Source organism: Xyrauchen texanus, chromosome 12 (genome assembly GCF_025860055.1).
Source record: "Xyrauchen texanus isolate HMW12.3.18 chromosome 12, RBS_HiC_50CHRs, whole genome shotgun sequence".
Classification (NCBI taxonomy): Eukaryota; Metazoa; Chordata; class Actinopteri; order Cypriniformes; family Catostomidae; genus Xyrauchen; species Xyrauchen texanus.
The window spans coordinates 30,770,558-30,795,828 of NC_068287.1; the positions used below are offsets into that span (position 1 = coordinate 30,770,558).

Genomic DNA, 25,271 nt, shown 5'->3' on the forward strand with positions numbered 1-25,271 from the left:
TCTGTGTCGCCCCAATTAATCTCCCTGTGAAACGAGCACTAGCCTCATCAATCTGCTTAACTTACTTTGAAAGAGCAATCACTGTAATTGAGTGCTCATCTAATTAGGAATAATTTACACCTACAAAACATGTTTAGCACATCGGGTTGAATCCCTTTCAATAAAGCAGTCTAAAAAGATTGGTCCAGGGTCAAGGCTGATCACACGGGTGTAAATGATTTTTATTGGACGTGGCAAACACAGAATACACAATTTACTATTTGTAACGATTTTATTGAATTGATGAAGTTTTGAGGCATTTAGTCCATGTCTATCAGCTTTGAAGCCATCTATATGCTAGTGTGCTCAAAAACATCGAAGCATATATGCGCAAAATGTACAGTCTTTTCTACTGATAAAATGGATGTAAAATCTTAATGAGTCTTCTTGCACTACACAGAATTTTTTCCAATTCAGTGTCATTTTGTTTTTATAAAAATGTCTCTCCACCTAGAACCCAGGGGTTAAACTGGGCCGGAACAGCTCTCCGGCACCTTCAGTAAAAAAAATTGCAGCTTGTTTGTCAGTCCATTACACTCCACTTCTTTTTTGATCAATTTCACAAATTCCACATGCTTTTAGCCAGTGTACTTGTTAAAAAACCTTTCAAGGTTTTATATTTAGCACACACTTCACATATACAGAGGGGTCCACTGGTGAAAATGCTTACTTTTTGCACTCTTTTATAATTTTATAAAAACATTTTCATTACAAATTATGTAAGCAGCATAACAATTTGAGTAAAAGCCTTGAGTGAAAAGTTTAAGAAATTTTAACCTCCAAAATTCCATTTAACCACTGTAAATACACTACGGCTAGCAATAGCAGGTAGCAAATCATGGTTCATGACTGTTCTGTAACTAAAGCCAATTGACAATTGTCTTGCCCAAACGTCCTGTTTCAATAGGAAATATGTAAACACAAGAAAGAAAACTGTGAAGAACTGAGAAGTAATTTCATGGGGACTTTAATGGGAGTTTGACCAATGCATTTGCGTGTGGGACAGCATTCGCAGATCTCTCAGTCAAACACTTAAAGGATGGCTGACTTCTCATCATCAAAAACTGGTTGCAGGAAAAGATTCAACATTATGAGGCATAGTTTTTTAAGATTAATCATTGAACTTTATTGAGGAGCTTATCGGTTTGCTCAGAGTACAGGGTTGAGGAATGCAAAAGCCAAGTGTGGGTCAGTGGGTTGCTGTCAGTTGTAGACTACAGGCTGGTGAAAGCTGTATTGTTGTAGGCGAAAATGTTACACACAGTAACACAGAGTTGGCACACAGCTTGCTTTTTATGGCTGGATGGATTTCAAAGGCAAGCATAAGTAAGTATATCTTACATGGCCTTATCTTTTATGTTTACACACTTGTCTGAGTTTATTATGGCTTTCAAAGGAGGGAAATACACAAATTCAGTTCAGTACACAGATCTGGCATTTCCTTCCTCGTGAGTAGTTCCCCATCCTGTTGAAAAGAATAAACACAAAAACAAACAGCCTCCATTTTTGCACAGCTGATGTAGTTGCGCTCCCGACAACACAGGACTATCATAATTTCAAAAAGAGGAAACCAGATGCTTGGAATTAATAAGATTAGCTCTGGTGCTTCCTTGCCAACCATGCCATGGCTACGATAAGGAACTCTCTATGTTTATCCATATGAACAGAGGTAGCTAGTAATGAATGTCAGTACTGTACATCTAGAGATTCCAAATATTGGTATTATGATCTGGCACTTAGAGAAATATCAGGTGGTGGGAAGTATCAACTTCTAACAAACAGAGGGCCTTTTGAACAAAGAGACGGTTGTTTACCACAAATGGCATATCCAACTGCCTCTTTGATGAGTCTTCAGATTCCAGTTGCCCCCAGGAAATCTTCCCCAATTCAGCACAATAAGAATATGTGTACTGAGACAGCTGAAGATATGTGGGAACTGGTGAAGTATGTATTCAAATTTTCCTGTAACTTCCTGTAACAGCATTAATTCTCTCTCACTAATAGAAAGAAAACTAGTGAGGAATTTCTTTTCTTCTTCATTTTTTTTTTAAATAGATTTTTTCATACAAATAGTTTTCTATTTATTATGATAAAATAATAATAATAATAGGAAGTAATTATAACATAGTCTAATAACATATATTATGTGCTAAAATAAAATAATTACAGTTGGTTCTACATATTGGTTATGAAACACTTAAAAATAAAATTGATTGGTGTCAGTATCAATATTGGACATAGAAACAATATAGGTTGATCTCTATTCTAGAACTATCATTATCAGTTCATTCTTTAGGCAATGTAATGCAAAATGTGCAGTGTTTTTGTACATGGCATATATTTAGGGGAAGAATTCTTACTGTTACAACTGTCAAAAAACACATAACACCCCTCATTACCAATGAGTCATACACTTAAGAATTATTGAGAGAGAGAGCACTTCAGAGTTTACTGTTTCCCGTTTATTAAGATACAGTGCCTTGAAGGCTGATTCAAACCCAGGGAGAATGTCAAACAGCTTAAAAGATAACGGCTGAAAAACAAAATAACCGAGACGTTCATTTCAGATCAGGAGAATAAACAGTCTGATCTCACAGCTTAACCCTCACTCTGTGACTGCCATTTGTTTAGACTTTTACACTAACAAAAAATAATTGGCACTTGGTTCCATCTATCAACTCAAAACCTGACTTTCTTTTTTGCAATTGCCAAGATAACCTTCTTCACAAAGGGTATGGAAATTATGAAAAAACACCAAGCCTGCCAATCATGCAAAAGCCCCCCTGTTCAAAGCACCAATCTTAGGTCTTTTAGTATTAAAAGGGGGTCTTGGGACTCAGGATGAATAAAGAGTGAGATTTTTCTCTCTCTTGAAACCAGAATACCTGCAGGTCTGTTGTTTGACCCATCTATTTCCCAGAGCTCAGTAAGGGAGATGGAAACTCAGGCCCAAGAGAAAAATCAATCAATAGCACATGCGAATGGCCTTTTCAGATCAAAGTCAGCCTAATGTGGGCAGAGAAGCTGTCAAAACAATGGACTCCCAGCATAATAAACTCAGATCAGTCCCACAAAAAGCACACATTTCACAGATTAAATAAAAAATGCTCCACCAAGCATAACAAACATTAGATTATTGGCCAACAAAGGCACAAGTGCAGACTGGTGAGTCACAAGTATGGAATGAAGGTGCAACATGTTACAACGTAGCGTGCTCACCGAGGTAGTGGTTACAGAGTGGTAAGCTTCACACTAGAGACACTCCAGCCATGCTCTGATTAAAGTCCCTGGTCAGTGATTATATCCCTGACACCCAACATGACCCTTAATGTAGCCCTAAAGTGCTATTTAAGGGCAGTGTTGGCTTGGTGGTCAAGGCTCTGGGTTACTGACCAGAAGGTCAGGGGTTCAAGCCCCAACACCGCCAAGATGCCACTGCTGGGCCCTTGAGCAAGGCCCTTGACCCTATCTGCTCCAGGGGCGCTCTATCATGGTTGACCCTGCACTCTGACCCCAGCTTAGCTGGGATATGTGAAAACAAAGACATTTGTCTGTATATATATGAAAAATGTATAATGTGTGACAATAATAAAGGCTTTCTTATTCTATTTCCGCTTGTGCCAGTCTGGCTGATGAGAGCCAATAGAATCTCTACAGGTACTATGCAACAGATCCCAGAACAATTCACTCGTCCTCCCATGGAGCCAAAGCTCTGATATTCAAACTTGTTTAATCAACAAAGAAATGCTTGGAATGGAGGAAAATCTTGGTCTAACCAATACAGGGATTAAGTTGCACCTCTGTTGACAGGCTGATTCAATGAACCTTTGAACCAATGTCTTGATTAAAGGATTCCATGATTCAAAAAAGTACCTCTTGAGAATTTTCAAATATAGAAAAATGATAACATTTTGGCAAACGGTTGTTGAAAGCATTCGTGCTTCATAAGATACTGTTGAATAACAAAGACAGGCCCATATTTGGACCTTTGTTTTAAAAAAATTGGTTAAATAAAGCTGGAATGGCTGAAAATTGTGTAATGTTAAAATACTTTTTCCTATTCTAGTTTAATATGCAGAGATGGCTATGAGTAAGCCAATCTGAGGTGGATTTTTTTGAAAAGTGTAAACACTGTGGCTCTGTGGTACTTCTTCAACATTTCTGTTTGTTTGAGTTGACCAGCCTGACACAGCAACATGGGCTCAACCAATGACCAGTTTGGGCGGGACTAACATTTTGCCCGATCAATGGCAGACAAGGATAGCATTATTTCACACTTCAGCTTTAATGGGATTGTTCACCCAAAAAGGAAAATTATCTCATAATTTACTCACCCTCATGCCATCCCAGTTGTGTATGACTTTCTTTCTTCTGCTTCAAGATTGATTACACATTCTATAGTGCCATCTAGCGCTCTGCGCATGAGTCAAGCACTAGGAGGTGTAATCAAGCTTGAAATCATGATTGTGTCTGGAGACTGCAATGGAAAAATTAACAGTTAAAAAGAAGTTATATTTTGGTCTGTTCTCATCCAAAACCAATTGGATCGCATCAGTAGACATTAAATAAACCTCAGGAGTCTTAGGAATTACTTTTATGCTGACTTTATCTCCTTTTTGGAGCTATTGGATTTCTGGTAACCATTCACTTGCCAACATAGCAGAAAAATTCATCTAAAAATCTTTGTTTGTACTCTTTAGTTTGTGTGTAAAGAAAGTAATCTGAAATGGCATGAGGTTGAATAAATGATGAGGGAATTGTTACCTTTAAGATATTGTTGAATGATGTGCAACGACTGGTCCATATTTGGGCCTTAAAAGATTTTTTTAACATTTTTAAGAGTTGGTTACATAAAGCTAGTGTAGCTTAAGTGTGGTTTGACTATAGACCTTTTTAAGTGAGCTTTAAGGAATGTATGCAACACAAACTGCTTCAAGGTGTGCAGTCTCTTATAAATGAAATCCTTTTTAAACTTGGACAATTTGCAGTCTCCGTATAATATATTGCACATGAGCAGTCAGATTGTTGATTCCTTGACTAATTCTATCTTTGTCTGAAAGAAGGACTTATGAAGTCTCAGTTGTAAATTCTCAGTAGAAACAGGTTTTTCTCATGCATTAAATCAAAACTCTGCTGAGGCCCCCCTGCCTCGCTCTCCACCACTGTGCCTGTTTGCCAGAGGAAAAACACTGATAGATCAAAAATGCCCCAAACCAGCTGCCACGCATTACTGCAGAAACATTCTAAATCAGCAATTCTGTCAACAGACCTGAAAGATGTGCTCACTACCTGTAACATGGTTGGAATGAGCTGTGCTCACAGCCCATTAGCAGATTGGCTGTTTAAGATATACCACTCATTATTAATGGCTAACATATATCATCATATCATATGTGTAACGAGTCAGGAGAGAATGGAGGATCTAAATGCAACATCTTTAATAAACAAAAGAATACCAGGTAACTCATAACATAAAGAAACAAAACCCGGGGAACAAATGTACAGATCACAGCATTAAACATGCAAAGACTGACAACAAAAAAAACAGGGAAAACCAAGGCAAAATACAAATGGGCAAACTATGGAACAAGGGGTTGTGGAGCATATTTGACTTCTCCAGTTTCAGCTCTTCAAGTAGAGATGGGTGAAATGCCTCTGCATATAAGAAGAAAAAATGAATGGCATCGTATTGGGTAAATCTAAGAGGTCAGAGTGGGAATCACCCTACAAAAATTTCTTTGGGATGGAGTGTGGGGAAATTAGTAAAAGGTATGAGACTGGAAGAATTCAGATATGCTCCAATAATTCCTTGGGTTAAGACTCAACTAGAAGTTGATTTTAAATTATTAGAAAGAAGGCAAGAGGAAGGTCCATATGATGCTGAGGTATATGATGCTGAGGTATATGATGTAAGGGAGTATGTGGGGTAAAGATATGGGGATTATAAGCACATTTATACAGATGCTTCGAAAGACCCAATAATAGGTCATGTGGGTTCATAATTCCATTCATAATTCCAAAGTTATAAGTGTATAAAAATAACAGGATATCAGATTACCTATCAGTGTATACTGGAGAGATGTTTGCAATAATTATGGCAATAAGGTGGATAAATGAAGTTAAATATCTAAAGCAATAATATGCTCAGATTATAGTTCAGCTCTAATAAGTCTGAATGTGCAGAAGTCAGAAACGAGACAAGATATGATAATAGAGATTTTTCAAGAATTATATTCTCTTCAGCAAAATAGTTTAAAGCTACAGTTTTTGTGGATACCGGCTCATATTGGGGTGAGAGGTAATGAAGAGGCTGATGTTTTAGCAAAAAAGGCCATAGAGAGAGAGATAGTTGATATCCAGATTCCTTTTAGTAGGTCAGAAATAAAGTCAATAATCAAAAGTATATTACAAATATACTTTCATTGGGACACTGACACAAAAGGTAAACATTTGTATCATACACAGTCAGTAGCGGGTAAGGGAAGAGTATCAGGTGGGAGCAGATTTGAGGAGAACATAATTTCAAGATTAAGATTGGGGCACACAAGGTTGAACAGTACAATGCACTTAGTAGGCAAACATCCAATGGGTCTATGTGAGATATGTGGTATTAATGAAACAGTTGAACATGTTTTAATGCACTGTAGGAAATATACTGTTGAAAGGAATGAGTGGAAGAATGAACTAGTAAATAAGGGTGAGCAGTTTACAATTATAAATGTATTAAATCTTGGTAGAAACATAACTCCATTATTTTTACAGTATTTGGGAAGTACAGATTTGCACAAATTTATACAAGTATGTAAGTATAATTATTATTATTATTATTATTTGTTTATTCATTTATTAATTTGATTTATTTCCATTTATTTTACCCCTCCATGGGGGCTGAGTGTGGGGATGGAGGAGCTGAACACGCAGTGCCAGACAAAGCTTCATCCTCTATGTGGGTTTAAGAATTAAGGGTGATTGTATTTAGATTGGTGGAGTAAGGTAAATTAGAATATTGTAAGTTGAGTGTCAATGGCCCATTTGGGTTATAGTTGGCGGTAATGCACTTATATGTCTGCGATCCACCGTAAAACAAGAAGAAGAAGAAGAAGGGAACGAGGGACACCTGAGGAAATAATCAAGGCAAAACCAATCATGAAATAAAACTACACAATTACTACAAAACAAACAAGTAACAGGAAAGGAACTAAACAAGAATTTCAACATAAAAGTCTAGACAATGATAGGGAATATATGACAATATGCAAACATATATCAGGTTACCAGCTGCTTTAGAATCTTTTTTGCAAACATTTTTTGCAAACATTTTGTGCAAACATTTTGTGCAAACATTTGTACAAAAGCTGGATTATCCATATACACTGCTTCACTGAGGACTCATTCAAATTATTTATGAACACTGAACCACAATTCTATACAGTTTAACAGCAATGTCAGTATAACTTAAGTAACTCTTAAGCACTTGTGCCATTATTTGTTTTGGAAGTAGGCCAGGTCTAAAGTTGAGGATTTTTTTAAACCGCTCAGAAAAATATGCAGGAAACCTTTGCATCCACCATACCAGGTTAATAAAATAATTCCTGTGTTGTTGTTGTTTTTTTTCTCTCCCCAATTTGGCATGCCTAATTCCCAATGCACACTAAGTATCCTTGTGGGTGTGTAGTGACTCGCCTCAGTCCCGGTGGCGGAGGATGAATCTCAGTTGCCTCCACGTCTGAGACCATCAATCCGCACATCTTATCTCATGGCTTGTTGTGCGTGTTACCGCGGAGACCTAGCGTGTATGGAAGCTTCACACTATTCTCCACGGCATCCATGCACATCTCACTACATGCACCACCGAGAGCGAGAACCGCATTATAGCGACCATGAAGAGGTTATCCCAACGTGACTCTACCTACCCTAGCAACTGGGCCAATTGGTTGCTAAGGAAGCCTGACTGGAGTCACTCAGCACACCCTGGATTTGAACTTGTGACTCCAGGTGTGGTAGTCAGTGTCTTTAATCGCTGAGCTACCCAGGTCCCAGCCCTGTGTTGTTGTTGATGTATTGTGCTAAATTCAATCAGGAAAGTCCCCTGCACAGACTGTCAGACTGTCAGACTGTCAGCACGACTGAACATTTGAACTCATGATGTGTGCATACTTTCCCTCAGGCTGGAAATATTTTTCCACTAAGAATTAATTATTCCCATCCAATTACCTTTTTTCTTTTAGCAACCTTCTCACTTCTATAATGAGTCATGAAAACCCAGAGAAGATGATTGCTTCTCACCAATGTCAAGACTATCAAGACCAAGCTTTACTCAAACAAAAACGAAGACAATCCTCTCTGTCAATTTGTTTTTCTGAATGTCCAAAACAACACAACTCACACCACATTCACGATTTTCTTAAGTATTACAAAAAAAGCTGCCAATAAAATGTCCCACCTTGCGAATGGCTTGGAACTATGTATTGAACTATGTATCGCATGCTCAAATGTTAAAAATAAAGGTGGCTCTGTTATATATAAAGACACAAAGGGAGAACAAAGCTAACTGTAATGGCACGAGACTGCCAGCACAAAAGCAAAAATATAATGCAAGTATTCATAGTTTTAAAACAGTAATCAGATATTAGTAGTATTAATACAACATTTTCAAACAATGCTACTACAATTTTGGTTCTGGCCAACAAGAGGACAGTCCTCAGACTCAGCCTATGATGAAGGGTAAAATTCTGTGAAATCTGTGGAGCTTTCTGTGAAATTCTGTGAGTGCAGATTCCCTGCAGTCCTACCCATGGATTATTCTATAAGGAATGTTGATCACTTCCCAGTTTAATCTTCATGACTTAAACAGGCAGACCTGATATCTGAAACAATTTCTCTTTAATACTGTGCTTGCTTCTGATTGTGGATCTTTTTTAAATGTAGCTGATGGTGTGTGAGGCCAAGCACTAGAATTAAAAGCTTGCCCTTCAGGTATCAATACTGACCTTGAGGGCTAAGAGGATTAGAAGAGGTCAAAGGTGACCCAGAGGTGCATATTTTCCTCTGATGTAAATGAGCACTACCGCATGTAACTTCACTCACAGGCAACTTTTACGTGTGAAGTAAACACCGCAGACCAGCTTTAATTTGTTAAAGCACCACCTGGGTTATTGATGAATGGCAACCAAAATCCCTTTAAGACAGTTCACTTAACGGCCACATTGTAAACGCCTCCGGGCAGCTATTTACAGCAATGAAAGTATAGCTTTTATCTACTTGAAAGGGGAAAGACCGCATTCTCCAAAACCGTTAGTCAAAATAACCTTCCAAAAACAGATTTCAAATCATAAAAAAAATCTGACATAAATTGTGCTTCTTTAGGTGAAATCACTTTATATATTTATATATCAGGCTGGTCTAGCTAATGCACATGCACATCCAATAGAAAACAAACAAGTGATTGGCTCATTTAACTGTAAAAATGGGACTTGAATATTTTTCATAATGTACAGTCTATATATATATATATATATATATATATATATATATATATATATATATATATATCTACACACACTAGTGGTTTCTCAGATGGTAACAAACACATATATACTGGCTAAAGGCCATGAACACTGCTCATCTCTCCAATGCCTGAGACTGTGTCCACAGGCAATAAATCATCAATGACAGCAAGTTAAATTATTCTAAATGCGGAGAAGACTTATCCAAATGTTTCTCAAAGGAGACCACTGGGTTTATACATGGATAAACGTCCTAGTAAACAGGCAAGTTGATCCCATTACTGACACACCTCTATAGGCCTAAGATAAGAATACTGCTGCTTGTTAATGTTGTCTTATCTGCAAATACATATCCTTCTCAATACAAACGAAACTATGATACAATTTGAAATGGCACCAAGCATGGAAACAGTATAAAAAAAAAACTAGAAAAAACATAAATAATATCCTGGATTCAAAAAAGTCACTTCATTGAACACTGTACTTGACTAACTGCATAAAATTCACAATGAATCGCTTTCTGAACTAAATGTGGCTAATGTGCATTCAGAAATACAGAAGTAATCAATTTAACAGGCTTTCATCATTTTGAGTTGATTTCCTGTTAGAAAAAATTTCCTTCACACAATTTGATTGAAGCATCACTAACATTCGGGTACTAGTTTTCAAGAATACAACATTTTCACAAGCATCATTTCAGGATGTAGCAGCAGTGGAATCACTCATAACATGTGGGGTAATTTTTCAAACGTTAAGATTTTCCCAAATAGATATTTAATAGATATGTTTTGGGAAGTCATTTATTTCAATGTAAATGGCAGAAGTCAATGCAGAATATAAAACAGATGTTCATAATATTACATATTATGGATTACATTATGGACTACACATTTAGTTAGTTGTTATTATTCATTCAAGAACTACATAGTGAAAAGAAATAATGTTTCCATTGTTTTTAGGGTGTGCCCATTTAATGATTAAGTTACTGAACTAATTAATCAAAGGATGATAAAGATCTCTATATATATATGTCTATCTTTGTAGAAACCACACTACCAGTCAAAAGTTTTGAAACACTTACTCATTCTTTGTCTTTATATATATGTATATATATAAATATATATATATATATATATATATATATATATATATATATATATATATATATATATTACATTTTAGAATAATAGTAAAGTCATTAAAACTATGGAATAACATAAATGGAACTACTGGAATTATGTTGTGACTAAACAAAATAACAAAAAAAATCAAAACTGTTATATTTTAGCATCTTCATAGTAGTCACCCTTTTCCTAGAATTTGCAGAAATGTACTCTTGACATTTTCCCAACTAACGTCTTGATGTATCACCCTGGGATGCTTTTTAAACAGTTTTGAAGGAGTTCCCATCTATGTTGGACACTTATTGGCTGCTTCTCTTTATTATTTGGTCCAAGTCATCAATTTCTAAAACTTTATAAATTCAATTTTAGTTTTATAATGAAATAAATGAATATGGTCGCACAATTATATTTTTCTCTACAAAACTAATTTCAAACATTTAAGCATATGCCTTCAAATCAAAAGATTTTTAAGGTCATGAGAAACATTTCAGTCAAGTGTTTGAAAAACTTTTGACAGGTAGTGTACTTCTACAGCTGATGGAGAAATGGGAGGTTGGCTTTAAACAGCTGCTTGGGAAGAATTTATCCCCTAAATCATTGTCATTAGATCCTGAATAAAATGTGCTGTAAAAGTCAGCAAAGAGCTTTCAGCCAACATCAGACAAGTGGAGACATGAAACCACTTGAGAGTTCTATTTAATTTTGACTGGATTTCAAAATTCAAAAAATGCAGAACCAATCACTTTGACAATTATGAAGAAATATTGAGGTTGGTGGAATTTTACTCTCAAGATATCAGGGGACATTCTCAGGTCATCTTGATGAAAAGAAATGCAGCTCGTCATCAGATCAGCAGTCTCCAGGCATACTTTATTTTACAACATAGGTAGCTTCAGCAGTGTCAAAAGAGAAATTATCATCTGTTCTGAAGGTATTGTTATATTTATAACAAACTTCAAAGCTGATTTCACTCTTACTCTCTCACTTTCTCTCTCTGTTATTTCAAAACATAAGCAAAACATATTTGAGGAGAAGGGAGTGATAGCAAAGCAATAATTTGAGCAGCTAACATGCATTAGCAAAACATTTTTCATCTTTACAGCCAGTTGTAACATGATGGCTGATTTTACAAGACATACTATTTAAGTCTACATCAGTGTAAAACTTCAATAAATGTATGAACAAGAGGAGTATGAACATGAGTTAGCCTGCCTCATCAACATCTGCACATCTGTTAAAAGGTTTTCTGTTTCCCTAGTTCATGTGAACTCAGGAAGAGAAATGAAAATGCAGTTTGCATTGGATATGAATGATAACTGGCCAGTCAAAATCTAAAAGCACAGAAAAAAATGGAAGCAATTATAAAGAAGCTATTCTAGACACCTCACAGAAAGCACACACAAGTCTCTGAGATGTCTGTTTTAGATATTTTCATAAGGAAAGCATCGCTGTAACAAAGTTCAATGGAAAGGAGGAGGCGCGTACTGGCTTGATAATATAAATAATAGTTTAATAAGAAACTGCACCAAAAAGACAAACATACACAGGTGTTGGACAGCTGCCCGTAACTCTCTCTCTCTCTCTCTCTGTCACACTGCCGTCTCTGGTCCCTTCAACCCTCTCGGGCTTCATCAGCCTAATTAGTGGCCGGTTGTGCAGAATCACGACCCGGCCCCGCCCTCCGCCCTGCCACAATCGCATTCTAATTAGCATCTGCTAAACATCTTAAAAATATCTGATTTAAAAACATCCTAAATCATAAATGTCTCAAAAGACATCTGCTGAAGGTCATCTTGACATCTGAGATGAAACTTCTTATAGACGTCTTGCAGATGTAAACACAGATCAGATAGATGTCTGGGTGATGTGTGTGCTATAAGGACTATGTGTTCCACAAAAAGAAAATACTGAATAGTACACTATAAGTGAATGTTTCCTAAAACACTGTTTACACCGTGAGCTAACGAGCAATTTGTCTGTCCATAATGAATACAAAACTGCTGCAACAACAGCCAATCAGAACTTACCTGATGTTTAAAATTCAATATTCAACAATGAGGTGTAGGATTTTGGACCAATGAGATTTCACTGTGGGTGGGGCTACCAGCATGACATCATGGAAATAGAAATCAAACAACAATAATGTTCTGCCGGAAGTCACAATAGCATCTGGTTTGTACAAAACATAAGATTTACATACAAGAGATTCAAGTTTTTAGCGCTTGTGTTAAAGTGGACAGGTTTAGCTGAGAATACAAAACAAAAATTCTAAAAATATACTGCAGAGTCAAGTCAGCATAATAGCTTATGAAACTATCTTGATCATCTTTACTGACAGTATAAATGAACTGGGTCCCAGGACAGCTATTAGCACAGTTGGGAGTGTGTTGTGTGTTCGGCCTCAGCAGTGAATTATCTTTTCCCTTGTTATCACAGGATGTAGATATGAGTAGGATGAATGATGGGTGGGTGATGTAAGGCCTAAATTTACCCCTTTTTCAAAAAATATAACAAGTTATAAGGCCCATGGAGCACGAAGGAAACATGGGCGGGTGTTTCCCATTGGCTTTGTGAAAGGGCTACATCTGTATGCGCTGCGCCCATATATTTTAAAGGAAAAATGAAAAGAAAACAAGACACCACAAAGCTGCTGAAAAACACTGCCTGAAGCAGATTGCATGACACAAACCAGCACCCACATCCCACACTTCCACTGATGTAACCATTGGGAGGTCTGTTTCAAATACTGAAGGAGGGTGTTTGCCCCCCGGAAGAACATCAGTCCTAAACCATCAGAACAACCATTTACAGCTCAACAATCTGACAGCAAACAGCACAGTTTATCCTGAGGTGCGAGCCTGGGGCAGCACCTCTTTTGTCCCATTTGTTACCACTGGAAATTATAAATCACCCTGAGAAAAATAAGTCATGTTTATGTTTCAGAGAAAACATGGCAGTGTGGGGGCTGGCTGCCTGGGATTTGCGCAAATGTCAAGATGCCCACCCTGATGTTAGCGTACTTGTGAAATACATACAATCGGTGCTGCTAAATGTTTTTAGATTTGATTCTACGAGTTCAAACATAATTGCAGGCACCCATTGATTTCCTTCCAGTTCAATGCTCTAGGTTTTCTCAGGACAGGAATAAGCACCCTGTCCCCTCTGCAACACGACCCCAGGAAGTGAAGAGGGAGGGGGAAGCACAACAATAAGAAGGAAATATACAACATGTGGAGCTGAAATTTCCCTGACTCATTTCTGGTCAGGACAAATCCAACCCAATTTTTCCAACATTTGTTTTTGTCTGAAATATAACTAAATATAATAATTAATTATCAGTTTGTGGTTCACACTTGTATTATCAAACATACTGCTCTTTCTGTGGACCCAACATGCACACATGTCCCTTTTTAAATGCTTAGCCATAGTTTCCACAAAGGTGTTGAATGCCACAGTTAACTCTAATTAATAGCCTATTCTGGACTTCTACAATGTGTCTCACAGTGCTAATAACATCCATCAAAACAGACACCATTTCACTTGTTACTATAATTGATTCAAGATTTTTCACTATGATGTTTTTTATTAAATCTTCAGACTTCAAATAACACAGATGTCAGAGCTGTGAAGCAGAGGGCTGTGCACATGCTCAGGACATACAATATAAGAGCTGATGCCTCACAGAGACCATAGTTCGAACAAGACTTGGGTTAAGCACTGATTCCGCTTTGTTTATATGGTTTAGAATCCAATTTTCTAGATATAAAGTTAAAAGTCCCCCAAAAAAGACAAAGATGTCCTGACACAAGAGACACTTAACACCTCTAATGAGTAAATGCGTGAAGACCAGTGTTGACAAAATTTATGAATGTATACCACCATGATCACTTTGCCTCAGTCGTGAATTCATTTTTGTCAATTGGTATGTAAAGCCATAAGTATGAACATAACTACTGGGCCAACACTTAAGGCCCACACTAATCCCAATGCTAAGTAAATTAGGAGTCTGAATTTGGGTGAGATGATGGTTGCAGAGATTGACACACCTGAGAAATATGAATGTATAAGGGGATGAGTCTGTAGCCTCTGGCTGCGTTTGACTCAGCCATGGCTGCCAGGGATATCTTTACTTGGTAGGCAGCGATGACAGGCTCCCCTGAACTGTAATCACTGTTTGCACTCAGCTATTTGTTGATATGCCAGGAATTCCTCCTTTTGTGTGTGTGTTTTTTTTTCTCTTCCATCCCCCATATCTCTCCATCTCTACAGTATGTTGGTAAGGTGTGGAAAGACAGCTGTGAAGACAACAGCACTTCAAATAAGAGCTGCCTTTAGACCCACACAGGTCTGTTTACTTAACTAATCTTATTCATTGTAAGGGCATACCTACTATTTTAAGTGCATTCTTAATAAGAAGCCTTGCAGTGTAACCACCAGTGGATTTGACCCAGTTCTCCCATCAACTTGAATAAACCAAGTTATTAGCTAATAATACTCCTGAGCGGAAATGTTAAGGACATTACATCTTACCCTCTGATCTCTTGTGTGTCTTGTGTTGTATTGGTGGCGAGTCTTTCTTGACACCATTACTCAGGGAGATGACAGGATTTGGGTTGGGCACTGGGGCCTTAGTCTCCACTCTGGAGAAAGAGGCAATTCTCTGTAATATAGAACCCACACTTTCCTTGGCATGGATCTCATGCTGATCTACATTACAGTTGATCTCCTTCTGCCCTGATGAGGGAGAAGAGGCAGGGGCCATCTGGACCACTTGAGGTTTAGAGACTATGTTGAACAGAGGAGTTTGGGCTGGAGACAGCAAGACAGGAGATTTGCTGATGTTTGGTACTGGGATGGCTCCAGATGGAGTGACAGGCTCCATCATTCCATCTATGTTGTTGTTGTAGTGGGCCATGGGTAGGTCGGTGCTATCTATGCTGCTGATGGATGCAAAGGGACTAGCCGTCACAGAGGGGCTGTTGGACAGTGGATGGAATCTTGGTGGAGGTTCAGGTGCAGCTGGACATTCCATCTGAGATTTGAAGTCCAGGTTGTCAAGGTCCAGGGGGAATTTGTTGAGGCGCACCAGCTCCTTTGGTTTAGAAGACTGAGTGTTTAAAGTGTTGTCCCTTGCAAAAGGGATGCTGTTTTGGATGTGATTAGGGCTTATGTTAAACTGTAAACCTGCATTGGTGAATCTTGATCCAGGCAAAACCACTCGTCTCATTCCTGCAGTCTCAGCCATCTGGAGGTCCAGAGAAGGCATGGAGCCATGGCTAATACCAATGGGTTCAGTCGGGATGACCATAGGACCTTCTAGCTCTGAATGAAACATGTTCCCATGGGAGGAAAACTTCTTCAGGGCTGGGCTGCCCAAGCATTGGGCCTTGTATTCCCCAACACTAATAGGACTCTGGGGAGGGCTGGTGTAGGAGCACACTTTAGATGAGGCCTGGTACTCCAGACTGGAAGAGGAGCTGTGAAGACTGTCATTGTCACTCCCTGGCCCTGAAGATGAAATGAAGCCATTAGGGTTGAATTTGTTCTGGAAAGAGGCAGCTCGGTTGATCCCAGTGTTTGCATTGATGGTGGGCTTTCCCATTGTCCCTCGGTTGAAGGAGAGACTGGATACCATCCTGTTTCTCATAACGGGGCTCTGGGCAGGACTACAGCTAATACTAATCTTAGAGTGGTAAGGAGGAGACACTTGATTCCCTGGACTCCTCACATCATTTGTCTTGTTGAGGATTGCACTCGGGTTGATTGGAGATGTTAACGAAGATGTAGGGGAGAATGTGTGGATCTCGTTCACATCATCAATATCAAAGGACCTCTTCAGAGCTGTGCAAGAAAAGAGGACATAAAATAAAATGTAATTTATTTTCAGAGGGGTCAATAAAAAAAAATCAAAAGACATCAAATTAAGTGTAAGAAATGTTAGTTAAATTCAACCTAAAAACCAAAAGGGCAAATTTTTGTTCTAGAAATGCTAGGGTATGATCAGAGGTGGGTAGTAACATGCTACATTAACTCCAGAACATTTACTTGAGTAACATTTTGGAAAAAAGTAGGTATAAAAGTGGGTACTTTTTACTCTCACTCAATTACATTTCTAATTAATTCTTTTACTTTTACTTCGTTACAATGGGCAGCTTTCCTGGCATTACATTTCTGGGTTTAATTTTTACTTAATGCATAATTTATTGAGTGATTTTTGAATGGGACTTTTATGACAGCGAAAGTTCACACAGAGACTGTCACTCAAGCAGAGTTTCATCATGAAATGCCTTCATTTAACACCAAGACAAGGGGATATTTCAAGATTAAAATTGCAGCTCCAATTTAAGGCAGACCACTGAGGTAAGTTTTTGCTCTAATGATAATGTGGGCTTTTCTGTGTCATGGTGATGGTCATTTTCATGGTGATTCTATAAATATGGGCTCCAGTGACATCAGTTTTAAAGTGTATATTTTTAAATCTGTAGCAATATATCAGTGTGCTTCGTCCCAAATCCCACATGTCATAAGCATTATTTACGCATTTACCCTGCGCCCTCGCAGGGGTACTGGAAACTATTGCAGCTAGTACGGGCTGATTAACAGTATAAATCCATGTAAACATCCACGTTAAGTGTAAATGCCTTGTGCTCTGCTTAATGGGTAATTGACAACTGGAGTGTGAACAGAAAACTGGAGTGCGAACTGCATGTGGTGCCCTATGCAGGCTGCGTACTCTGCTTTTAGGGAGTGGCGGTGCTGTGTACAGAATTCATAATCTAAATTCTTTCCACACTGAAAACTGTAACTACACTGAACTAACAATAAAAAGCTGTGAAATAGCGAAAGTAGGCATTCAAAAAACATGATCTTGATTTGGTTTATATTTCAGCATTATATATAATAATCTCTTCTTATTAACAAATTCATCCAGATCTGACAAGAGTCCTTAAAGGGATAGTTCACCCAAATATTTTAATTCTCTCATCATTTACTCACATGCCAGATCTGTATGACTTTTCCATCTGCTGAATGCAAATGAAGATTTTTTGAATCATTTCTCAGCTCCTTTGGTCCATACAATGCAAGTGAATGGGTGCCAACATTTTAAGGCTAATAAAATCACTTAAGTCAGCATTGAAGTAATCCATAAGACTCCATTGGTTAAATCAATATCTTCAGAAGTGATGTGATAGGTGTGGATGCATAACAGATCACTTTCACATTCTTCTTTTGTTTTTGGTTATTTACATTCTTCTCTGCATATCACAGCCTGCTTTGCTGGGAGAAGAACTTCTAGCAAAAACTGACTAAATGTTGATCAGTTTCTCACCCACACCTATCATATCACTTCTGAAGATATGGATTTAACTACTGGAGTTGTATTGATTACTTTTATGGTGCCTGAATTTGCTTTTTGAGCATAACATTTTTTGCCACCTATTCACTTGCATTGTACTGACCTAGAGAGCTGAATTATTCTTCTAAAAATCACAATTTGTGTTCTGCAGAAGAAAGGAAGCCATACACAGCTGGGATTAACATTTTGAAAGAATTAAACTTTTTGGGTGAACTACCCCTTTAAAATGATAGCTCAGCCATAATTTAATATTCTGTCATCATTCCCCTACTCTAATGTTGTTCCAAACCCATGTGACCTACTGCATTTTGTGGAACACAATATATATTAGGGACCTACAGTCTCGGTCACAATTCACTTTCAAAATATGAAGAGAAAAAAAAACACATACACTGAAAGCAAATGGTGACCAAGGCTAACATTCTGTCTAAAATCTCCTTATTGTGTTGCATGGTAGACAGAAAGTCATACGGGTTTGGAACAACATGATGGTGAAAGATGACATAATTAACATTAATAATAATAATAAAACAAATAATTCTCTAATACTTGTTAAATGTATTATGGAATGGAATGGATGGAGTTAACATCCATTATGTCATTTGTGAAAGTAACGAGTTACTCACTAATTGAGTACTCTTTAATTGGCTACTTTCTTGCTCTTACTCAAGTAATTATTTATGTTAGCCCTTTTACTTCTACTTGAGTATTTTTTAAGTAATTGTACTTTTACTTGAATACAGTTTTGGCTACTCTACCTACATCTGGGTATGATTTTCAACATCTTTCTTAATTAGTGATAATACTGATACTACATCAAAGTTTTGGACTTCTCTCATGATAGAAATAATAAATCTACAAGGACAGTCATTTCCCATATTTATTTAAGAGGCACTAAAACTTTAAAAGGATACACTTCACAGTGAAGGCAGCCTGGAGCCCTCTCTGAATAGACGCCTGTCAAACACGTTGAGTAGTGCCAAGCCATAATTTCAATGGTGTCTGTGTGATCTTGCTTTGAGGCTGACATAACATCACTCTGAAAAGATATGCTTTATTCCAGCACTCACTTTATGTTTTTTAAGTCTTGAAGACATCAGGACCAGGGCTTGACATTAGCACTGTCACTGTACACGTAAATCACTAATGTCAATCTCACTAGCAACATGCAGGTTTTTCCTGCATTGATAATATTGTGAATGTTGGGCAACTCGAGCCATTGCTGATTAAAATGTAATTGTATTAATTTATGTTCAGTGCTTTATAAGCATTAAATAGACCTCTTCTATCTTACACGTGCATCTGTGTGGGCAAATTAAGCGTGGTTTCACTCAACCATGCAGCACACTCACCAGCGTGTTCCAGAGATAGAGCCAGAGCTCTGGGAGTCAGTCAGGCTTCACTTGGCATCATGGTGGAGATGCCAAGTGACCATTTGAAGACAGACATTCTACAGAGAATGTTCTACTTTAAAGCACTATATGGTGAAAGTCAAAACTCTCAAATGGCTAGATAGCCCTGACATTATAAACAGCACTTATAAACAGACGAGGTAAAGAGGAAACAACTGCAAATTCTAATTTATTTTTAATACACATCATCATCCTTAATAAAATTATTTTTTTAATTCAATAATTATATTAAATCTATTAGGAAAAAACTTTATTACAGCTGTGAAAGTTGTAGTTAAATGTTTCTAAATAAGTTTAGGCTATTAGTTTATATCATAAATACTACAGTTTATTTTATAGAAAAACAATCTACCACAAGTTAACAAACTAACGAGATTAATGAGGAGCCATCCATGGCCTTACCTGTGGTAATGGCCTTGTTATTATGAAAGGCACTGTTAAACAATTGAAGAACAATGGTAAACTTTCACAAAGGCAAGTATAATTTAGAATGAAGGATTTAACTTTTAACCTCCATGAGTTATGGACAAATTATTGACAATTATGGATAAATTAGTTTTCCTCCTGTTCTATCCTATTCCTGTTCTAACTGGCTATGCTTGCCTTCAAATATTCTAAAGGTGACTACTGGTGCATTCACGTCTTTCTGGGAAGTTTGAAAGTACAAGGTCAGAAATCATAAATACAAAATCATAAATATCTGAAAAGGAATAGACACTTCTATCATTTAAAAACAGAATAAACTGTTAAATGTCACTCATATGTCAACTTTAAAAGCACAATTACATCTTAGCTTAATTAAAAACATGAGCTATGGAAATGTTAGGTACGAGAAGATAGCTGAGAAAGGCCCTTTTAAGACTGAACGGTAAGTCTACACCTAGAGCATGTAAATTGCGCTGACACTGTATAATCCCTTCATTCTCAGAACGGGCAACACAAAGCCGAAGGCAAACAGTGCTTTCCGACCTTTTCCCTTTGTGAGAGGCAGTGGCTTTTCCTCCAGTACAAAGGGCTAATTCAAAGACACAGTGTCTAGGTTTGAAGGCTTGGATTACAACAGCACTTCACCCTGACAGAGAATTCCACTGGAGAACAGCACAAGTGTCCTAACAGCTCTGTGGCATACCCAATTAGATTTGGCAGTGTAGGTATTTTATGTAGACACCATTGCATCATGTGATGACAATTGGAATCGTCTAGGCTGTGATGCCATGAGGAGCTTGCAATTGCTCTAACTTCAGCATGGCTCACATGCCATTTTTGGCTAAATCAAAACCACAGACACCATAACAGGATGTTAGAGGCAAACTAGCACTTCTGATTTTCCACCCTTTTCAGGTGCATTTGTCCTGCCTTGTGTAAACAAGCAGATAGCGGTGTGGAGCTATCATACCATCTCGTTCAGCAGCCCTGATTGTATCTCCACCCAGTAGGGTGCAGGACTGGAGCCGGGGCGGCATGTCTTCCCGTAGATTATGCTACCAATTAGAGTCACTAAGACTACAGGCACTAAATGAAATCACATTTCACACAGGAACAGCCCCCTCTTGTAATGGCACCAGGGAACATTGTTTCTGCTTGCCCATTATCATCCCCACAGCTGTGAAAGTTTAGGCCTAATCAAATTCCAGAAGCAAGACCCTTTGTGTAGCAGACACATTGCCATTTGTGCATTGTTGCTACATGCAATGTCATTTTCTTCAGCACCCCAGAAGTCATTTAAAATTTTGAGAACACCATTAGGGTGCCATTTGATTCAAGGTCACAGAGGTTAAAGCTGTATTTGCCACTTTAGCTAACTACTGTTTCAGAAAGTGAAAGACAAGAAATGAAGCAATGGAAGGCTTGGAAACTGAGTGGCATAGTCTAACAGATTTTCTACGGTGTAGCACATGCAAGTGTATACTTGTACTCCCCTTTGACAGAGATAAAGAGGGGCCGGTATCAGGTAATTACTGGCACACTGTCAAACGTTCAGGAAATAATTACGTTGGCAACTGAGCGCACCATCTCTGCTCTGTTCGATATTCTTTCTCACAGCTTTGGTGCAGTTTAATCCTCACTGTTAACACATGGAGCAGCACAATGCCTGCTTCATCTGATAAAAGAAGGGAACCTGAGAACCTCCTTCACTCGCTAGTATTCTCTATTCCCCTTTGCAATGGCAAAAGGACTGTTTGCTATGTGTTATGGCTCGATGGGAAATTGGATGGATCTCCATGCCTCCTGTGATGATTACATGTATCCTGTAGAACAATCTGTTGACATTTCTTCATTAAAAACATTTTTAATTTCCTGTTAACTAGGTTCAATGCAGCTTTGGGACTTTGTTGTTATAATGGACTAAATTCTATGTGAGGAAAAACTTATTTGCAATGCTTGGCAATTGGTTTGTAAGCTTAGAAACATCCCAAAGTGGTTTTTGAAATGTAATGCTTTGTATCCAAAGCTGTTAAATGTTGTCAAATAAGCTACAGATGTGTATACTTCTCATCTATGTCACTTTATGTTGATGTCAGGCACACAGAAAATGTTCTGTGAACTTGTGCATGTATGAATGCACTTAAAAAAAAAATTGATCGGACGGTTTAAGCCGCACATAACCAGAAAAGTTCAAAAATCTTGTTTTAACGCAGTGGTTGATTGATAGGTACAACTTTCATCGTAAATCTAAAGGTATGATTGCTTATTCACAAACACAAGGCTTCATCTAGTGATGTTACAATGAATACTGGTAAGCTTTTGCAGTAGATTAATGGGTTTGGTGTAGCAATGTGTGGCCCAATTATTTCTGAAAAAAAAGCCAATATACTGTATATCGATAATCATCGGTAAAATGTTCGGATTATCGATACATGAAAAAGGCATCGATCCCAAGACTAGTGTTTTTCTATATAAACATGTTCTAGACGGACATGTTTTGCTGCATATTGCTGTTTTTCAGACTCACGCAGGCAGGAGTGCTGTATTTTTAAGATGCAGTGCCAAGTTAAAAGAATTCAACTGTTAAAAACACATCTCGAGACACCTGAATTCTGCTCTATTCGTAGCACTGCATTTATCTATTGTAGCACAAGGGCACTTAGATGTGTCAGTGGTTTCCTCACTCTAAAGGAAGCCACACAAGGAGAGAATCAAAGAATGATCCCTCATGTGTACTGTGAGCTTTCATAGATGCAGGATCACGCAGTTCATGAGGTTACGACACTAGCTGCCACGTTACTTTGAACCCAAGGTTTATGGTTAGGGGCTGCAAGGCAAACAGAGTTAGGCCTGTGGATGGTTGCAGAGGGGGTCGTCAACGGAAAGTTGGGGAAGGTCAAGGGGACACCATTATAATCTAGGATTTATTGAAGAGCGTGTGATCCTCAAGTTGTCTGAATCTAACCCTGCTGAATAAAAACATATTAAAGGAATAATTCACCCAAAAATAAAAAATATTGTCTTCATTTATTCCCATCATGTTGTAACACACACGTATGACTTTCTTTCTTCTGTGAAAACACAAAAGGAGATGTTAAGCAAATTACAGCATCATTCACTTTCATTGTATGGAAAAAATGCAATGAAAGTCAATGGTGAATGAGACAAACATACTACCCTACTATAACATCTAATTTTGTGTCGCACAGACAAGAGAATGTCATATGGGTTATAAACAACATGCAGGTGAATAAATGATTATATAATTTTAAGTTTGGGGGGAAAAACTGGTAAAACCAGCAAACCTAAACTGGGGTGCAAGTCTGGGCATGTTGTGGTTTCTCACCCCCCAACAGACATTCCTCATGGGTATTCTCAAACGACCCCCAAACACCACCCTAAGCACATAGCTCAGACACTGCACAGACCACCTCTGCCATGGCACATCTGGAACCTGAATTCCGAGCTGACATATTTAGCATTGTAACAATGTGAATAAGGCCTTGCGTTTATACACCTGGGGGCCATGAAAACCTTTCACATAGTAAAAAATACTCTCTATTATGCCTTTGGAGTTGTAGCAGAGCAATGCTTTTTAGCCCCTCCATCATCCTGATCCAGTATAATTGAATGTGTCATTCTACACCAGTGTGCTTTGATTTGCGTTTTAGATTTAGCACCTAATGTTCCAAATGGGGAATTAAGGGCATGCCACACATGAAAAATAAGAACTCATGGGTGATAATGGCATTTGGGCTTCAGTCCACATAGACTCAATGTGTGGAATCAACTGTCAGACAATTATATAAAAATGTCTGAGACACAGATTCCTATGTCTTTCTAATTACAACTTGGCAGCTCTGTGTAGAATCATATTGCTGTCTTATAACAACCACAGCATCTAAGAAACCTGTGGTCACAGAACAGGGACTGCCCGTATAATTCACTTAGCTCTTTACTAAGAACACCTGTACACCTACTTATTCATGCAATTATCTAATCAGCCAATCATGTGGCAGCAGTGCAATGCGTAAAATCATGCAGATATGCAGCAGGAGCTTCAGTTAATGTTCACATCAACCATCAGAATGGGGGAAAAATGTGATCTCACTGATTTCGATAGTGGCATGATTGTTGGTGCCAGACAGGCTGATTTGTGTATTTCTGTAACTGCTGATCTCCTGAGATTTTCTCACACAATAGACTCTAGAGTTTTCTCCAAATGGTGACAAAAAAAAAACATCCAGAGTGCGGCAGTTCTGCGGACAGAAACGCCTTGATGATTAGACAGGACATCGGAGAATGGCCTGACTCGTTCGAGCTGAAAAAAAGGCTACAGTAACTCAGATGTACAATTGTAGTGAGCAGAATAGCATCTTAGAATGCTCAACACGTCGAAACTTGAGGCGAATGTGCTACAACAGCAGAAGACCATTTTGGGCACTTTATTAGGGTCCTAGTGTTCCTAATGAAGTGCTCAGTGTGTAAGTGCCTGACAACTAGGCCTAGTCTAAATAATGGGCTAAGAAATAAGAAGGTAGATTACTGCTGGACTCTTTTGCCAATAGGATAAGTTGTGGGTGGATCTGTTGTTTGGACAGGCAAGACAATCAAACAACTTTATTAGGTGTGAGAATCCGTAAACTTCAGTTACTAAACCTCCATAGACTACAATTAGCTTAACCCAAATACTCTATAATAATGAAGTTCTAATCAATGTTTTGTGAGACAACCACATGGCAAATCTAGAAGAGGTATGTGTGCATAGGAGTCTTTTAAAAGGCAGCCAAGCCATGGCAAAAACAGGCAAATTACTGTAATAACACCCAAGAAGCTCAGTCATCAATAAGATATGCGTGGTTGACGTAACATAGCAGAACATCAAAATGCTCTGCCTGGAACGTGTTTTTTTGTAATTTTCACATCAATAAAATCAGGATAATTCAAAAAAATCCTACTAATTCAATCAAATGTATAAACATCAGAATCAGCTTTATTGCAAAGTATTCTTATACATACAAGGAATGGGTCTTGGTGACAGAAGCTTCCAGCGCACAAACAATACAGAAATAATAATAAAATAGAAATAGTGAATAGAAAATATAAGTATAAAAAGAAACACGCAATATCTATCTATCTATCTATCTATATATATATCTATATATAATATATCTCTGTGTGTGTGTGTCAGGAAGTAAATCTGGAGATTAGGATGCAAGTGCAGATGGGAAGTTTAATGAAGATCAGGTAACAGTACAATTCAAGAGACAGGCAAATCCAATAGTCAGAACAGGCAGAAGGTCAGGCGATCAGCAAACAGAGGTAACAGGCTAGAAACACGGTTGTGGTCAAAAACAGGCTAGGAATATAAACAAGGAATCAGGCAGAACTATGAAGGCTTAGCAAC

At 38.0% G+C, this 25,271-nt stretch overlaps 1 protein-coding gene across 1 annotated transcript in view; it reads right to left on the reverse strand.

Annotated features, from left to right (window-relative positions):
• septin12 (septin 12) overlaps positions 1 to 25,271 on the reverse strand; it is a 91,587-nt gene that overhangs the window by 60,885 nt on the left and 5,431 nt on the right. The window contains exon 2 of the mRNA XM_052139248.1: positions 15,200 to 16,510. Within this exon, the coding sequence (XP_051995208.1) occupies positions 15,200 to 16,510 (1,311 nt within the window). The remainder of the gene's footprint in view (positions 1 to 15,199; positions 16,511 to 25,271) is intronic.